At 45.1% G+C, this 18,294-nt stretch overlaps 1 protein-coding gene across 1 annotated transcript in view; it reads left to right on the forward strand.

Moving 5' to 3' along the window:
- CHAT (choline O-acetyltransferase) overlaps positions 1-18,294 on the forward strand; it is a 94,468-nt gene that overhangs the window by 48,860 nt on the left and 27,314 nt on the right. Inside the window, exons 2-8 of the mRNA XM_032959092.2 lie at positions 1,398-1,490; positions 3,508-3,699; positions 6,691-6,809; positions 8,025-8,078; positions 9,137-9,317; positions 15,088-15,265; positions 18,062-18,231. Of these exons, the coding sequence (XP_032814983.1) occupies positions 1,440-1,490; positions 3,508-3,699; positions 6,691-6,809; positions 8,025-8,078; positions 9,137-9,317; positions 15,088-15,265; positions 18,062-18,231 (945 nt within the window). The 5' untranslated portion in view covers positions 1,398-1,439. The remainder of the gene's footprint in view (positions 1-1,397; positions 1,491-3,507; positions 3,700-6,690; positions 6,810-8,024; positions 8,079-9,136; positions 9,318-15,087; positions 15,266-18,061; positions 18,232-18,294) is intronic.

Genomic DNA, 18,294 nt, shown 5'->3' on the forward strand with positions numbered 1-18,294 from the left:
CACCACCGGCAAAGTGCTGCTAACATGGATGAGCATCACCCCATGGCTCTTTTGAGCAGGGAGACGGTTTGACTTTGGCTTTTATTAATTAAAATGTTTAATATGGATCACCCCTCGAGATGAATATGTCATTGGCAAGGGGGTCCAGAGTGGATGGTGCCACCTCCCGAATTGTATTATTTAGCAGTTTATATGAACAATTGTGGTTGTAACACTTTATATGTGATAGGCTCAGTATATTGCCTGTCCTGCCTCTTCGTTTTTTTTTTTCTAATCCATCCCCCTGTTGTTATTCACAAGATTAGATTTCACAATATCATGGAAATATCCCAAAGATGCAATCATCCCTACGCACAGGCTCCAGCGCACACACACTTCTATTACGCACCATCACATGGACGAACATAACACGCATGTAACACCATAACACAACACTAATATATTTCGGCATGTTTCTATATGCTAGCAAAACGTGAGAAATAAACCTGTATAATGATGCGCATTCAGTAGCATGAAGTTATATAAACACACCAGTAAGTACAGAAATTATACAGATGCTGTAAGCCTCTTGGCTCAGTAAGGACTATCTTAATAGCATCATTACGGGTGTTTCATCTCAAGGGATTAAAGCAACGCAATGAGGGAGGGTATGTTCCGTTCGCGACACGAGTGTTGCAATTCTGTATACCTAGATAATAAATGGACGTGTGCGCGTGCGATTGTCAGCGTTATTTAAATTTTCCTCTGATGTCAGACTCGTGGGTTTGTTTCTGACCGTGCCACGCCAATACTGGTAATTGGTTTATGAACGTGAATTGCGACTCTTCTACGTAGATTCAGCCTAAATAAGTTTCCTGATATGGAGCTAACAGTACGATGGAGGAGACAGAGGTGGGCAGATCTCGTGCTGGCTTCACCACCCTATCATGGGCAATGTCTGCCTTAATAGGAGTTCACTAACATCACTTTCTTTGGCAGTTTATAGGTTAAATGGGGGATCTTTATCCTCATATGTTGTACTTACTGTGTATATCACATGGTCAAAGCATCTCCCGAGGCGACAAAAAAATTGGGTCGTGATCAGCACCACTGATGGCCCTGGGCCAGTGGTGAAAATTACACATTTTATATGGCAGGAACGAATTATAAAATGAAATACTTTATGGTATGAGTTGGTGGCTGGCTATCCCGAGTGTGGGATGGATTCTCAGTGTTGGGCACGTTGGCCACCTATTATTGACCTCCGTGTTTGTATGCATGTACGTTGAACTTCTTTCGCACCGCACGTAGCCAACCATGCTAAGCGGAGGCGCGGAGGAAGGACAACAAACGAATTCACAGCGGAGGGCATTAATGATCGATGTGTGATGTTGTTTGTGCCCATGTGCCTGCTGCAGGAATACAATAACCCGCCGGGTGCTGCAGTGGTGGGAGACACCATGCCCGTGCTCGAGAAGCCATCGAAGGAGGCCAGAAGGAGAGACAGCCAGGTAAAGGGTGAGGAGGTGGGACAGCAGAGGAGAGAGTAGGTGGCATTTGCTGTACGCACAGGAGGTTTACTAACAAGCATGGTCATGGCCAAACTAAATCAGTGTTCAGGTTTGCCATGAGCTTGATATACATTCATATTTGTATATTCAAGGACCGTATACCGCAAATGGTTTAATATTTGTGTCTAGTATACCGCTTCATATTCATTCACGATAAAGTTGAAAATGTACTTTGATTTACGTAAGAACAAATAGGACATTTGACCTACAGAAATCATGGCACAAATTTTAAAGTTCCAAGCTTGAATCCAGGAAGCTGCGATGATACTCTTTAAGTGCACTGACATTATATTAAGTAGAGTCAAGTTTATTTTTTTAATTCAGGTGAGAACTTGACAGACCAGATAGTCTAACTTGCAAGAGTGACCTGGGTCAACACAATTACAAAAACAATAAATTAATAGAAAGTACAGCAATGGCGAACACGGATAATCAGAGCAATAAGTATGCCATTACATGAGACGTTGGAAATACAGTGCAAAGAAAAATCAATATTAAAGAAAATACATTTCCTGTCATGTAAATTGGCTTGGATTAAATGCGATTTTCTGTACATGTAGATGTGTATAATTGTATTGTGAATTGTTATATCTGTACATAGTTATGAGCGTGTCAATGGGATGTCTGTGGGGCTTCTGGTGTCCGTCCACATTTCAAACACACCTAAAGGGATTGGCCAGATATCTCAGTGTGAGTATGTTCCTTAAACTATTCTGGAGACTAAGTGAGCCTTTCCTGGATGAACATAGTATATTATTGACTTAAAGCTTTCGTGACTGTAGGAATTCACATTCTTTGGGTCTTTCGGTAAAGTCACGTAGATAGGTTCAAAGAAAATAACAAAATAACTACGACGTTTCGATCGCAACACAAGCGGTCGAAGAGTATACGTTCCTGATGACGACCGCTTGTGTTGAGATCGAAACGTCGTAGTTTTTTGTTATTTTGTTATTTTCTTTGAACCTATCTACGTGACTTTACCGAAAGACCCAAAGTATATAGTAAATTATTGTCATAGTAATTGCGATTTTAAATGTTTTTGTGACCCATCAGAGCAGGACACGGAATTCTCATTGGGAGAGATGGGGCCTCGGAGTAATCTAATCACTGCGTTAAAATAACAATGACATTGATTGAATTAAATGCGGATGGATTGATATGCAATAGAGGGGCAGGTGGGTAATTTGGAGGGGCCTGAACAATGAAATGTCACAATAATCCCCTATGACAGGTCAGGATCGTTCGAGACACTATACTCCAGGTGAAAATGTTGAGCCATAGGAATTAGACCTCTAGCTCTCCAATCCATCCTCTACCATCTACACAACCCCCCTGATGAATACAATTCGAATGTATAGGTGTCTTAATGCAGATGTATCTAAAGGAACTGTACAAAATATGGACATGCACACCAAGGGAAAACTTACAAAAAGAGATTGAATATATGTGCATTTAGAAACATAAGACATATCATGCGTAGGAGAAAGTCATATGCAGGGAAGAGTTATATCTTGATCCTGGACCTCAACAGGTGCACGGAGTAGACAGCACGGATTGCTGGAGGGAGGGGCTTCGGGATAATGGGGACATCAGCAGCTTTCGCATGCATAAGGCCAGTGGCATAGTGTAGATGGTATTGGCCCTGGTGTAGCATATACAATTTGGTCTCCTGTACGTAGCTTGGCACGTGGGCGCTTCCAGCACATGGGCCCTGAGACAGATACAGCGTTGCACTCTTTATAGTCATCATCATCATCATCACCACGATCCATGGGCAGATACCCCATCGGTGTCCACTGCACACGCCGTCATTTGTTTCCACTTTCCTCTGTCTCTGTGCCAAGATGCTCAAGGAGCGCTACGTCCTTCTGGCACGAATATCTTACGTCTTCGTAAGTCATTCTCCGTTAGGTCTGCTGACGCGCCTCTTCACCCCCCACCCACCCACCCACGCCAGGCCATCCCACTGCTGCCCGTGCCACCTCTGTCCGACACCCTGCGGCGCTACCTGGACTGCATGCGGCACCTTGTGGCCCCGGAACAGTTCCGGCGCACTAAGGTGCTGGTGGAGCGCTTTGGGGCCCCGGGGGGACACGGGGAGCGTCTGCAAAGGGCTCTTGTGGAGCGACGCACGCAGCACACGAACTGGGTGGGTGTCGACTCGTACACACAGGCACGCACGCACGCACGCGCACACGCACGCGCGCTCGTGCGCCTCTCACCGCTGAGCATTTGTGACCTCGATGATGAAGCTGTTCCGATCTCTCCGATGTTGTGCGTTGCAGCAGCGTAACTAGCGTGGGGGGCAGGGGGTGCCTTGCCCCCCCCCTTCCCCCACCCCGGGTGGCCAAAGCTATGAGCTGGGGGCCCCCTTGACAAGCACCATGAGATTTGTTTTCAACAACAACAGTGGAAAACAAAAAAAGCATTTAAAACGCGGTTTACATTTATTTGTATGAACATGCTTTCATTTACGTTCCACTTTTTATTTTAATTCAATTAGGCTATATATCGTGGCGATATTTAGCCTAGGTGCGACCGTGTCAGACAAATAAATAGTGGGGCCCCACCTGACCGATTGCCGCCTCCCCCTGAGCTGATAATGTAACTACTACGCCACTGGTGCTTTGCTATAACATTTGTCAACTGTCCTCCCGGTTAATTTTACAAGATTAATCTGTCCAGCTTAGTCTCTGTCTACCTCTGTTTCTTTTTCCTTCCACTTTACGACACATCAGCAGCTTCTCCAAGTTTCTCTCATCACATCTGTAAGCTATGTGTCCCACATACTTTAGTTTCCGTGTATTCGGTTTTTTCTTTCTTGCCATCCACATGATATGTGATCATTATCTTCGCCAGCACCACAGTTTAAAAACTTTCCGCTATCCTGCCACATCGATCACCAAGGTTTCACATGCATGCATTGCAATTTGGAAAACACACGCGCACTACTGAGCTATAACATCTGGCCAGGTGGTGGCTATGGATAGCACAATCCGATCACAGTTAGAATGGTCCTAGTTCACATCTTGGCTCAGGGTTGACCTGAGTCCATGCAATGAATACAACTTTTGTGGGAAGTTAACAGTGGTTATTGTATAACGACTATTACTGTTTTTTTTTTCATTTTACCAGGTAAGGCCCACTGAGCTATATAGCTCTTTTTCAGAAGCGACCTGGCCACAAATGATAGCTCCACGAAGTGGTTTATGTAGAAATTGACAGCAGATAAATACTCTAAACGCATGTTTCTAAATGTCAGGAAACCAGAGGACCGGGAGAAAAAAAGCAATGCGACCACGGGGAGAACATGTAAACTCTAAATATACAGGTGTTAGGGTCGGGATTGAACCCACGACCTTCTGTATACCAGATGAGGTAGCTAACATCTCGCCACCGTGAGGCAGCTGGGCAACTGACCTTAATCTGAAAATCAACGGTGCAACAACTGTGAAAATATTCCTCGTGGCATTATTTAAATGCAATGTGAAGCAGCCACTGCTTCAGTCAATACACGGGATGACATGCTAAGCAAGCATTACATGGAGTATTGCTGTAAATGAAAGGAATGGAAGATCGCAATGTATCGAAGGTTTCCAGAGAGTATCGTGTCATATTAATATACTGGAATGGATGGGTGGAGTTGTGAGGGTGGTAGGTAAATTTGATGTCAGTTTCACTGACGTGCAAGGTGTGTGAAGTAATAAAAAGTGGTTATGCTAAGTGTATGATATTCTGTTTAACATAGGTTATCTGGAACAATCTTGAAATAATGTGCATTTGGATTTCCAAAATCGTTCAAATACAGTTTTAAAATGGGAAATTATGAATTACAACACTTCCATGATTGGCTCGAGTTGTCACATGGGTTTGAATGAATTAACAAGGGCAACCCTTCTCCGAGAAAAACAAAACATGTCAGGCAATTTCGCGGAAAATGTGAGAGGTTAACGAATGTAATAATATTTCAACTTGTAACGCGCAAGTATCCGCTCACTCTCAAAGAGAGACGACTCAGAGGCGCGAGGAATCACAGCCAATCAGGGAAAGCAGCGAGGCAGTGAGTTGGCACCAAATTCCCCTCCCCCCCAAGTTCTGCGGTCCTCTACATCTCCTCGACGCCCACGCAAAGAGATTATTTTAATTTCTGTGATCCACCAACTGTCGCCTCCACAGTGCTGGGTTACAGGCGTGCGCCAACACCGCCCGGCTAAATGTTTACAATTTATATTTACCAAGATAAATACTTGCTGTGCGTGATTTATTCATGTATCGCTCGTTTATCCTTTTCTATAGAATGCATTGATGTTTTCCTCAGCTCGTGTCGTTGATCTAAATAAAGGTACTTGTACAATTTTAGTAACTCATCAATTATCTATTGATTAAAACCGAGCTTTGATCAATTGCACACAATTTGGCTTCTCATTGAAACTAAATAATGTACACAAAGTATCTCACAATTTGCATTATTTTTGTTGTTGCAAATATAGCCACTTATTTATTGTTCCTCATGTTCTTTTAAAAGGTCATTCAATTGTGATTCTACAGATGATAACTAATGAAAGCAGCCTGCGTCATTAGCTTTGTTTTGCCATATCCATAATTCGCTCTCTTTGACTCTCATAACATAATTAGTCAGCAGAACTGCGCTTGTTAGCATGCCCATTAAATTGCAATTAACTCTGTGTTAATCACATTGATTGTGTGGCAATCCCCATAAACAGGGCAAGCAGGTCACGTATATGTGTACACAGTAATTAATTGCTACTTCAGCAGTCACGCACAGATTGATTAAGTGAAAGTAATTTAAAAATTCCCAAAATCAACACTCAGAGATTTGTTATTCATCCTGGGTTAACGTGTTGGTGGAGACACGTAGCGAGCGTGTGTTCCAGGTGGGTGGTCCAGCACCCACACCTGTTTTTACAAAATATTTGTTGACAATTTTACATCTGGGTACCTATTTAAGGCCTTCAGTGAGTATCCGGTGTCATGTGTCAACGTCACCACTGGGGAGTCAAAGGCGGTCGGCCGTGGTGCTGGCCACCCACCCCCTCGTGTACCGTACTCGCTAACATGACTTTGCACAAAAGTCTGTTTAAGGCTATAACGGGATATTTGTCTTTATGCGTGCGTGCAGGTGTATGAGTGGTGGCTCAACGACATGTATCTTGACAATCGAGTACCATTGCCCGTCAACTCTAACCCGGGGATGGTTCTGCCAAGGCAGCTTTTCCGAGACCAGGCTGACCAACTCCGGTGTGGAACTGCACACAGACTACATTGCAATCACAGACATACGCATGTATACACAGGCAAGCACACCCCCAGTATAAAACACACAAACAATGCATACCGAGTTAATGATTTTCCACGTGGCCTTACATTGAGAAATATAAACATTGAGTGAACTGTATTTGTGCCGAATATAATTATCTATGTATTCCTGTACTGCTGGTGCACTGGTTGCACACTGGTGTACCTTTATCCAGCAGTGCATTGACCAAGGCCTCTAAACAGTACGATCATTCGAGTTTACGTCTGTATGTGATTGGGAGCAAACACATGCACGCTTATGTAAATCTACAAACGGGTTTTACTTCAATGCAAAACACAGATACATGCATAATGTATCCGGATGTAGGAATTCAGTACCAAGGACAGCTCCTCTGCATGATGTCAGTGATATGGCTTTGGCTTCGCGGCAAACTCCACTGTTACCTCATACACCATGATGCATGCATGACTCCTACTTTAAGCAATACGTTGGGTTTATATACCATCTTAATACAGCTACATATAAATAATCCCTACAAGATGGGGGATGTGTGCAGTTCTGACATTTACATTGCTGATTGATCTGGAAGGTTGCAGTAATTAAATAAACACATTAATTCATCTGAAATTTTACGTAAGCAACAGTAGTTCACACTTGTATTCATTTTTGTTTTAAATCAATGTCTTACATCTGATATAATGTTGTTATTTTATATTTTAAAACATGTATATGTTAACCGTTGCTTTAATAAGTAATAGTCAATGATTAACGTAACAATTATTTACTCTCACGCACCACGATTACGGTAATAGTATAATGTGATTGTAAATATGACGATACACTACAAACAAACCAATAAAGCCGTTATGAAGTTGATGGAAAATAAAACTTCTTGGGGATGATGAGAGGAGATGATAGAGAGAGAGAAGGAAGGAGATCGAGCAGAACTGAGCTGCGCGGAGCAGCGACTGTTTTCACAGGGAGAAGGGCAAGTGAAGGAATTCAGAGTGTGAGTGGTCACACAGAAGTCACGCGAATTACGGGAGGCTTGAGCTGATGTAGATATATAGATGGCCCTTTGTTATTTAAACATTCATGCCTACTAGTACAGAGGTACAATGCAGTAATTGGAGGAGTTCCCTTGACGATGGCGTGGCTCGCCCCCCCATGTCTCCTCCATGTGTGTGTTTGTCCAGATTCGCTGCTCGGCTCATCTCAGGGATCTTGGACTACAAGGTGGTGATTGATGCGTGAGTTCTTCTCGACCTCCAAGCTGGATTCCAATGGTCTTGTTTTACATTGATCATCATCGGAGCAACAGGGCACCCAGTAATGAGATCAAGTTAAAATCCTGACCAGAGTTGAATCATCACCATTATTATTATCATCATCATCTTTATCAATAAGCACCACCCAGTGACACTCCATCACTTAGTGTAGGCAGCAGACCATGCTTTCCCACCTGATGACGGACGCTGGTGTTGAGCCCGAAACGTCGTGATTTAATTTATTCATTTTATTATTTTCATTATGATTATTTTCATTTTTCATCTATGTGACTTTACCGAAAGAACCTTGCAGTCACGAAAACTTCAAATCTAGAATTAAGCCAACAGTGGTTGTCGAAATTATGAAATGTGGGCTTTTGAATATGGAATGTGGAATTTCGCCTATACACACAAACTCACAATCCCACAGCTCATATACACAGAAACATACTCTCATACCCATGCAGCCACTGTCCTGCCCTTACTCGCATTCATACTCCCATGTACAGTCAACTCCAATATCCTTAGACAACGTACACTCCCATAAATATGCTCACACACACCCTAATGCAGTACATAGATTTAAAATGCCATATCAATATAAATATCTCTCAAATAGCAATATATACCATTGGTGCAAGTGATGTTCGCCAGGACATATAAAGGCCAGCACGACACACAATGGGCTGGTGTGGCCAGATTCACGCCCAACCACCTTTGTTTGCCCATTTATAATGTTAACATACGCACACCTTACCAGGTACTCATTCAAGGCTAATGTCGAGGTCGTCCAGCCACGAGAGGAATATCCTCTGAAGCCATCTCAAGGCTCGCAGACCTCGACACTGGTGGCATTGAGCTCCTGAACACATATCCGTGCGCAAAAACACCAGAGTTAAAAAGCTTGGTCATTAGATAGGAGACCCAGGATCCGTTCGAACCCTATCTGTGGCCATAAATCGAACGTCGGTTGCTAAGGTAAGAACGCTGTGCATTAAAAACAACAACAATCACCGCTTCATATTCGCGCACACACGCAGGCGTGCACTGCCACAGGACTTTGCGCGGGGCCAGCTCTCAGGCCACCCGCTGTGCATGGAGCAGTACTACCGCCTCTTCTCGTCGTACCGCCTGGCCGGGCACCCGCGCGACACCCTGGTCGCGCCACGCAGCACCGTCATGCCGGAGCCAGAGCACATCATCGTGGCCTGCAACAACCACGTGATGACCCCACACAGCCACCGGCCGCGCACGTGCTCACTGCTAACTCCGTGTGCAGAGCGCGCACGTGAACACGCACGTGAACCGCGCACTTGTGTAGGGTGCGCAACATTGTCCTTGTCCGCAGTGCCGGATTAAGCTAGTGCAGGGCCTGTGGCATATGTTATTAAGGGGCCCTAAATAAAAAAAAAACACAGATATTAAAACACATATGTTTTACTTGCATAGTAAACTAATTGTATTTTTTCATTTGCTATACAGCCAGATATGCGACAAATCGCTAACCTTTAAACACCCAGTCGTTCATAAAAGTTGAAGGCAGTATAGTACTTTAGTAATAGAGCAAGTGCAGAATCACTAAACCGGAATTGATAGCTTGAAAGCATTTAGCGCGGTGGCCCTTGAAAATTACGGGGCCCGTAGCATCTGTAGCTACTTTTGCTACTCGGATAATCCGGCACTGCTTGTCCGTGTCTCATTGTATCTTCTTCGCTCTCTGTGTCTCCGCGTCTCTCTTGTTATGTCCGTCTCCGTGTCTTTATCCATGCGCTCTACTATATACATATATACACACACACACAAAGTGCTAACCACAAATGAACCACAATACCTTACTGCTGATCTCATAAGCCGACACGTGAACACCGGCCATGCTCGCAGCAGCAGGGGATTTTGGCTGACCACCGGACAAAGTCGGTCACCACATCGCGCGTTTCCAGATGCGTTTCTGCGGCCGTCTGGAACGCTCTTCCTTCCAATATTAAGAAGCCACTGAGCAATGCACTTTTACGTCTATATTGAAAACTAATTTCATTAGAACTGCTTTTTTTGTGATTAGTTTGTTGTCCTTCCCTCGCAACTCCGATTAGCACAGTTGGCGACATACGGTGCGAAAAAAGTTCACCATACATAGACCGCCTCTGTGTTTCCCCCATGTTTATCTCTCTGTCAGTGTTTCTCTATGTACTTATATTTGTCCGTCTCTTTGTCTCCCTGCATTGCTGCATCTAGCCTGGCACAAGCGCCCCCGGACGTCACTGACAATGAGTGGCGAACGGCGGTTGCTGCATCTGTCTTTGTGTATCTGCGTCTATCTCTGTCTTGCCCTGCGTCTCCATCTGCCTTTGTCTCTCTGTCTAACCCCATGGTCTCCCTTTTGCCCCACTCTGTATCGTGTCCCAGTTGGTGTTGAGACAGCTCTGTCCTTCTATTGTCAGTGGGAGAGTTTATCATTCAAAATGGGTATATTTTTGCATATCAAAGCAACAACTACAATTTGGCAGTTCAAATATATGTATCGAACACAATTGCCATCCAGCTCAAACTCTGGCTCCTGGCTCGAGTATAGTAATGACACCATTATGGGGTTCATATTCCATTCTAATGCGCTGGGCTCCGCAGACTAACATGCATGGACAGCCCGCGCAAACCCACGCACTCTGATGTAAGCAAGTTCACGTGGCTCTCATCGTTATGAACGGAGATTGCTCACGAGCACCGACACATCGAGTCACTCGGCATTGTTACAGTGGCTGTCGATGATGATTATGGAAGTTGCGTGGTTGCTTCACCGTGTCGTAGGAAGAGCCGATGACTCGGCTCATGCTTGTGTCAGGGGGAAGTGCACGCTTCTTGCGAGGGGCGGTAGCGCACTGCGCCTGGTCACCCGGTGGCCCAACACCAGTGACGATTATCTGAACCGGTCTTGGGCAGCCCCTAGGTCGACTCAGCCTCAAATGAGTACCTGGTGCGGTGTGTACAAACAATCGCAACTGTGGAGACAAAGGCGGTCGGGCGTGGCGCTGGTCACCCACCCCCTCGTGTACAATGCGTTCATACGTGCTCGCTAACAGCACTTGCCCCAACAGTCTATTGAGGCTATACGGCGGATCTTTGCCTTTGCACTCTTCCCACGTTCCACTCGGACTCTCTCGTGTAGCGTAAACCAGTTGCACTTCATCTTCTTTGGTTCTTTCGGTAAAGTCACGTAGAATGAGAATAAAATAATAAATTGATAAAATAAAATAACACAATAATATTCTCACGACGTTTCGGCCACAACACAAGCGGCCTTCATCAGGTGAAGGGACGAGACTGTCTGGAGGACAGCGCTGTCCTCCAGACAGAATTTTATTCTGTTATTTTATTTTATCAATTTATTATTATTATATTCTTATTCTACGCGGTGACTTTACCGAAAGAACCAAATAAGATGAATCCTTGCAGTCACGAAAGCTTTAAATCGAAATTCAGTTGCACTTCATTTGACGTCTCTGCAGGGAACGACAGCATAGGCCTGCACCCAAACGTTTTACCTAAGAAATGAATCATTTCGCAATGAAGAAGCTTAACATTTGGAGGTAAACTTGTCTCAGTAACAAAGCTAAAAATGTGTTTGTTTTGGATCTACAACAGTGTTACCAGTTGTTTTTCATTTGTGTTTCGACTTCCACGTCAATGCATCGTAGTGTCATTTGCTTAGTTTTGCAAAACCTTGGACTGGTTTCAATTTCACTTTGGTATCGTTAAATACAATTAATGTTACGGGTGAAAGTATAAAACACGAGCACTGCAGGACAAACATCCTACGTGGCAGCAATACAATGCACAATGTCCTGATTTTTTAAATATATTTTATGATTAAAGAGGTCTCGTTCTGGCCAACAAAACCCCCCCTCCCTCTTGTTCTGCCAAAACTCGGTAGCCCGCACCATCGCATCCACCCACTCCCAACCTCCCGTCAGTACCGCATCCCTAATCCTCCCACAAGACGTCATCGTACCGTGTTACATACGCAAGTTACATTTGCTCTGATTGATTATAATTATCAGACCGCGTGATGGATTGATCATCGTATCGACCGCTTAATTAAATAATTGAATGAATGATTCATTGTCCCCATAGTCCTTTGTGGGCATTCCCTAACCAGGGGCTCATCAACGTAATGGGCCCCGCATGAAAGCGAACTAATCACCTAATGGCCGAGTCTATTGACTCAGTGGATGCATGCTTGGCTCGTCTGTGTTACGAGAAAACAGCCCCAGCGGAGACACCAGATGCAGATTAGCGTTCAAGCCTTCATTCACAAACATTTTGCGGGGATGTTTTGTATTCAGACCAACGTTTCTACATTTCCGTGAAACAAATGTTGCGTGTTTGCATCGACCACCGCAAAGATGATGCATATGTCTCGTTGCTATCAGCTATTTCTTTTCCCCAGGCCTCTAGCCTCGTAACTGACCCGCGATGCAAGGTGCATCTCTTTGAGCAGGGATATAGGCGAGAGAGCAGGCTGGTTGGTGGGACAATATATGTGGAAGCAATCTTGTTTTGTGAGAGAATATTTTTAAATGTGATTATTTTAAACAATGTTTGCGAGTAAAAGCCATTGTGCTTGTAATGTTATACCCGGGTATTTTTTTTTTTACAAAACGAAACATTGCAAATCACCTGACTCTCAGCTTTTTGTAAGTAATTGATTCATTCGTAGCCATTAATTTATAGCAAATAGTTTGCAGGGTAAGCGCAACCACGTGGTTTGGAATAACATGTGGCAGGACATTGTTGTAGATGTAATGGAAAAATAAGAGGTTATGGGTGGGACATGCGTGCTGGACAGCCGGGTTCCCGGGACAGGACCTGGGAGTGGCATCCAGATGTCATTGACCCAGGGGGTGACCTAAAGCCAGACTGGCGGTGACGGTGAGAAGACTGAAAGAGCAGACATTGATGGACAGGGTATCAATTGCCCAATGGTCTCAGTGATCTGACAGAAGGAGCAATTTGATTACAAGATGTAGTTGCATGATGGTATTTACCATGATGGACTCTTGATTTGGATGTAAGCAGCTAATACCAGGGGTGGCAGCTCTTATCGTCAAGGTGGGAAGTAAAAAAATGTTTGATGTGCTGATTGTTTCATTGCACGAAAAAATACATTCTTATATTAATAACAACGATTTTTGGGTTAGATCGCGTTATTATGCATATACAAATGTATTTTGTCAACGTGACACATTTATTACTGATTGGTCGTGGCGGGTGGTGGAGGGTTGCGACACATTTATAAATAACGCGTTCTAACCCAAAAAGCTTTATTATGAATAATATTGGTCGCGAAAGCCTAAGTGTTAAACTGACATTCTTATATGACAGCAGGTTTGAAGTAATTTATAAAATGGTTTAACACTTATGTGCTGCAAAAAAAGTGTTCATCGCGCAAAGAGAAATCCAAAATGTGTATGTCGAAATTGGAATGTGCTGACTTCAGTGAAAAACCACATTGTGATTCAGGGATTTATTGTGCAGTCATTGCAGACTGGGCTGCGACCAATCAGCTCGCTGCATTTAATAATAATAATAATTCAAATCTATCATGAGCATTCCATCCTAAGATCGCAATGCATGAAAAGCAGGAAACAAAAACAGAACCAGAGGCAACCGACCAAACTACAGAAGGAAGGCCACTTTAAAGAAATGGGTTTTCAAAGCAGACAAATATATCTGGCGACTGATTGCCTGATATCAAGTGGCGTTCCATAGCTTGGGTGCCACACTAACAAAATCCATGATCATCAAAAGAGCGCAACCTAGATCTGGCAGCGCTGAGCAGTTGGAGATCAGGAGATCTTAAGGATCTTGATGGAATATATAAATGTATTAGTTTATTCAAGTAATTTGTGGTGAGCCCTTTTTTTAAAATCCACTCGGAATTTGACAGGTAGCCAATGAAGAGATAGTAGGACTAATGTAATGTGGTCACTAAAAACGGATTCAATCATGGGCCGCTGAAACCCACATTCAGACGCAGAAAGTCAGCGGTCGCCATCGCAGTGCTCTGGACTAGTGGCATTTCGCGAGCCCTGTTGAGCTACGTGGGCGAAAGTTTCCGCGGTGGAGGAGTCGAGGCTTTGGCTGCGGCGCGGAGGTGGAGATCCCAAACTGGCATCGGCGTAACGAGCGTGGGGGCAGGGGGTGCCTTGCCCCCCACCCCCGGCCAAAACTACGAGTTGAGGCCCCCTTGACAACCACCATGAGATATGTTTTCAACAACAGTGTAAAATAACTTATTTAAAACGCGGTTTAGATGTGTTTTTATTTATTCAAATACTATCACTGACGGTTCCACGTTTTACTTTTTAATTAATTCGAGCAATAACGTTTGGCTTTCCCAAATTGCGCATAGCATGTGTGTTTCTACCTTGTTGTCATCACCACAGTGGTAACCAGGTAAAACAATCAGAGCTGCAGTGGCTGCATTGTCTGAAGACGGAGCGCCCCTACAGCGTTACATGTTCGAGACCGTGAGCGTAAGGACGATATGATGAGGCAAGATTAAGCCGCGACAGATAATAGCCTGGGCGCGACCATGCGAGACAAATCGAAATAAGTAATATTTTTTTCAAAACTTTTTTTTAAAACACGCTTTCATTTAATGTACCGTACCAGTAATGGAAGAACTCCACGACTTTAGGAAGTGGCCCCGAAGCTTGCCATAACGTAAGGGGGCCGTGGACATTTACAGCCAACGTCAGTTTACCGTGGACAAAGCCGAAACATAACATATAAAAAAGATTGTTCAAAAATATTTCATTTTTTATGATAGAATATGGTATTGTCATCAGTATGACACAAGTATACCAAGTATGCAGTCGACACCAATTACAAGATTTGAGGATACAACAGACAGAGTGAGTTAAATAAAAGCGTGTACAAAAGCAAGAGAGCCAGATAAGGTCATCACCCTTATCCGCACGATCTCTCGCTGTAGTTCTTCGTGCTGGACGTCGTCATCAACTTCCGACGCCTGAGCGAGACGGACCTCTTCACGCAGCTGGGGAAGATCTTGAAGCTGGCCGAGGCGGACGAGGTGCCCCCTCCCCCCATCGGCCTCCTCACCACCGACGGGCGCAGCACGTGGGCGGCCGCGCGCACGTGCCTGGTCAGAGGTTCGTGTGCCACGACCTTACACCGCCTTTGCTGTGCGTGTGTGTGTGTGTTTCTCATGAGTGTACACGTTCAGTACTGCGTACGTGTGTGTGTGTGTGTTTCTCATGAGTGTACACGTTCAGTACTGCATACGTGTGTGTGTGTTTCTCATGAGTGTACACGTTCAGTACTGCGTACGTGTGTGTGTGTGTTTCTCTCATGAGTGTACACGTTCAGTACTGCGTACGTGTGTGTGTTTCTCATGAGTGTACACGTTCAGTACTGCGTACGTGTGTGTGTGTGTTTCTCATGAGTGTTCACGTTCAGTACTGCGTACGTGTGTGTTTGTCATGAGTGTACACGTTCAGTACTGCGTACGTGTGTGTTTCTCATGAGTGTACACGTTCAGTACTGCGTGTGTGTGTGTTTCTCATGAGTGTACACGTTCAGTACTGCGTACGTGTGTGTGTGTGTGTTTGTCATGAGTGTACACGTTCAGTACTGCGTACGTGTATGTGTTTCTCATGAGTGTACACGTTCAGTACTGCGTACGTGTGTGTGTTTCTCATGAGTGTACACGTTCAGTACTGCGTACGTGTGTGTGTGTTTGTCATGAGTGTACACGTTCAGTACTCCATTACGTGTGTGTGTGTTTCTCATGAGTGTACACGTTCAGTACTGCGTGTGTGTGTGTTTCTCATGAGTGTACACGTTCAGTACTGCGTACGTGTGTGTGTGTGTTTGTCATGAGTGTACACGTTCAGTACTGCGTACGTGTATGTGTTTCTCATGAGTGTACACGTTCAGTACTGCGTACGTGTGTGTTTCTCATGAGTGTACACGTTCAGTACTCCATTACGTGTGTGTGTGGTTCTCATGAGTGTACACGTTCAGTACTGCTTACGTGTGTGTGTGTGTGTGTTTGTCATGAGTGTACACGTTCAGTACTGCATACGTGTGTGTGTGTGTGTTTCTCATGAGTGTACACGTTCAGTACTGCATACGTGTGTGTGTGTTTCTCTCATGAGTGTACACGTTCAGTACTGCGTACGTGTGTGTGTGTTTCTCTCATGAGTGTTCACGTTCAGTGCTGCGTACGTGTGTGTGTGTGTGTTTCTCATGAGTGTACACGTTCAGTACTGCGTACGTGTGTGTGTGTTATTAGAGAGAATGCAGGTGGAGATGCAGGGAAAGACAGAGATAGACGCAGAAATACAAACGGCCCAATTGCAGTGTATCGCTGTTGCTTTCATATGAAAAATATACCCGGTTCGAATGACAAACTCTCCCACTGACAATACAACGACAGAGCCGTCTCAACACTAACTGGGGCACTATACAGAGTGCGGCAAAAGCGGGGCTACAGAGTGTAGACAGAGAGACAAATGTAGATGGAGACGCAGGGCAAGACAGAGATAGACGCAGATACACAAAGACAGATGCAGTAATCAGAACCGTCGTTCCACACTCATTGTCGGCGACGTCAGCTCGGGCGCTTGTGCCAGGTGAGATGAAGCCATACGAGGAGACAAAGCGACAGAGACAAGGGAACACCAAACCTGTCAAGCCCTAGTCATTGCCCTACCTTATTACAGACCAATTCAGATCTTGCTGGTCACCCAGTGCCCAAATAAATCTCAACGTTCATCCTACAAAGTCCCATTACAAGGGAGAAACACAAACAAATAGACAATATATATATATGTTTTTTGCCCGTATTGAAACGGCTGTACACCGTATGGGGCTGAAAACTCAATTTCCCTGTACAAAAAAGCGGGTAAACCGTATGGGTTGACAGGTATCGAATACATAGAGAAACAAAAAAAAAAGCTGACATGGAGAAAGACAAAGACACCGAGGCATCTACGTATGTCGAACTTGATTCGCATCGTACGCGAACACCATTTGAAAAGGAGTTCGCGTAAACCTTCTGAGCTTTGAGTGTCGGTACATGCGGACGATTGTGGGGATTTCGTGGGAGGATAGGGCAAGCGACTTAGGAGTTCAGAATGGAGTGGAGCATTGCCCAATCGGAGGCTGCGATGGGCACAAAGCACCCGCAGGATGTAGGAGGAGGGCAGGTTATCGAGACACGCATCGCAGTGGCACCCAGAGGTCAGCAGCCAAAGGTCAGGGCGAAGGGTGGCGATGGATTACGGTGAGGCCGGTCCTCGCTCTACGCGTTGACTGCACAACAGTTGCAAGGACCTGGCGGAAGGAAGACAGCAATGGGCTGGTGTGATGGCGTCGTTAACATTTAATGTTATAGTCAGAGCAAATGATGTACGGCTCACCTTCTTTGGTTCTTTCGGTAAAGTCACGTAGAATGAGAATAAAATAATAAATTGATAAAATAAAATAACACAATAATATTCTCACGACGTTTCGGCCACAACACAAGCGGCCTTCATCAGGTGAAGGGCCGAGACTGTCTGGTAGGACAGCGCTGACTTTACCGAAAGAACCAAAGAAGATGAATCCTTGCAGTCACGAAAGCTTTAAATCGAAAAAGATGTACGGCTCGTTGTCAATCCACAGCTGGATAAAGGCCTCCCCAACACACGGCGTCAGTTGTTTTACAGTAACTCTGACCATACTTCACCGTGTTGGTCAGTGCGAGGAGGCGAAGACCGATTTCCCATGTTACCCACCATGGATATTAGCCACGGCCGCAAATTGAACTCGGGTCAGCGGGTTCGTCGCACAACGCCGGCAAACCGCTGCACCCCCCACACCACACCACTGCTGTTCCCTTTTATCGCACAGTGATCTCCCCCCCCCCACCCCCCTCTTGTTTTTGTTTTCGAACCCGACAGATTCGACCAATCGAGACTCGCTGGACGCGATCGAGCGCTGCATCTTCCTCCTGTGCCTGGACGGCGCCATGAATCGTCCGCTCACGGACGTGGCCCTGGCGGAGAACATGCTGCACGGAGGGGGTGCGCGGGCCAACAGCGGCAACCGCTGGTTCGACAAACCCATGCAGGTGCTACCCCCCCCCCCCCAACCCACAGCGGTTAGCGCTACGCCGCGCTACGAGCCCCGGCGT

Source organism: Petromyzon marinus, chromosome 22, assembly GCF_048934315.1.
Source record: "Petromyzon marinus isolate PM22_M1 ecotype Great Lakes invasive population chromosome 22, UKy_Petmar_22M1.pri1.0, whole genome shotgun sequence".
Lineage (NCBI taxonomy): Eukaryota > Metazoa > Chordata > Hyperoartia > Petromyzontiformes > Petromyzontidae > Petromyzon > Petromyzon marinus.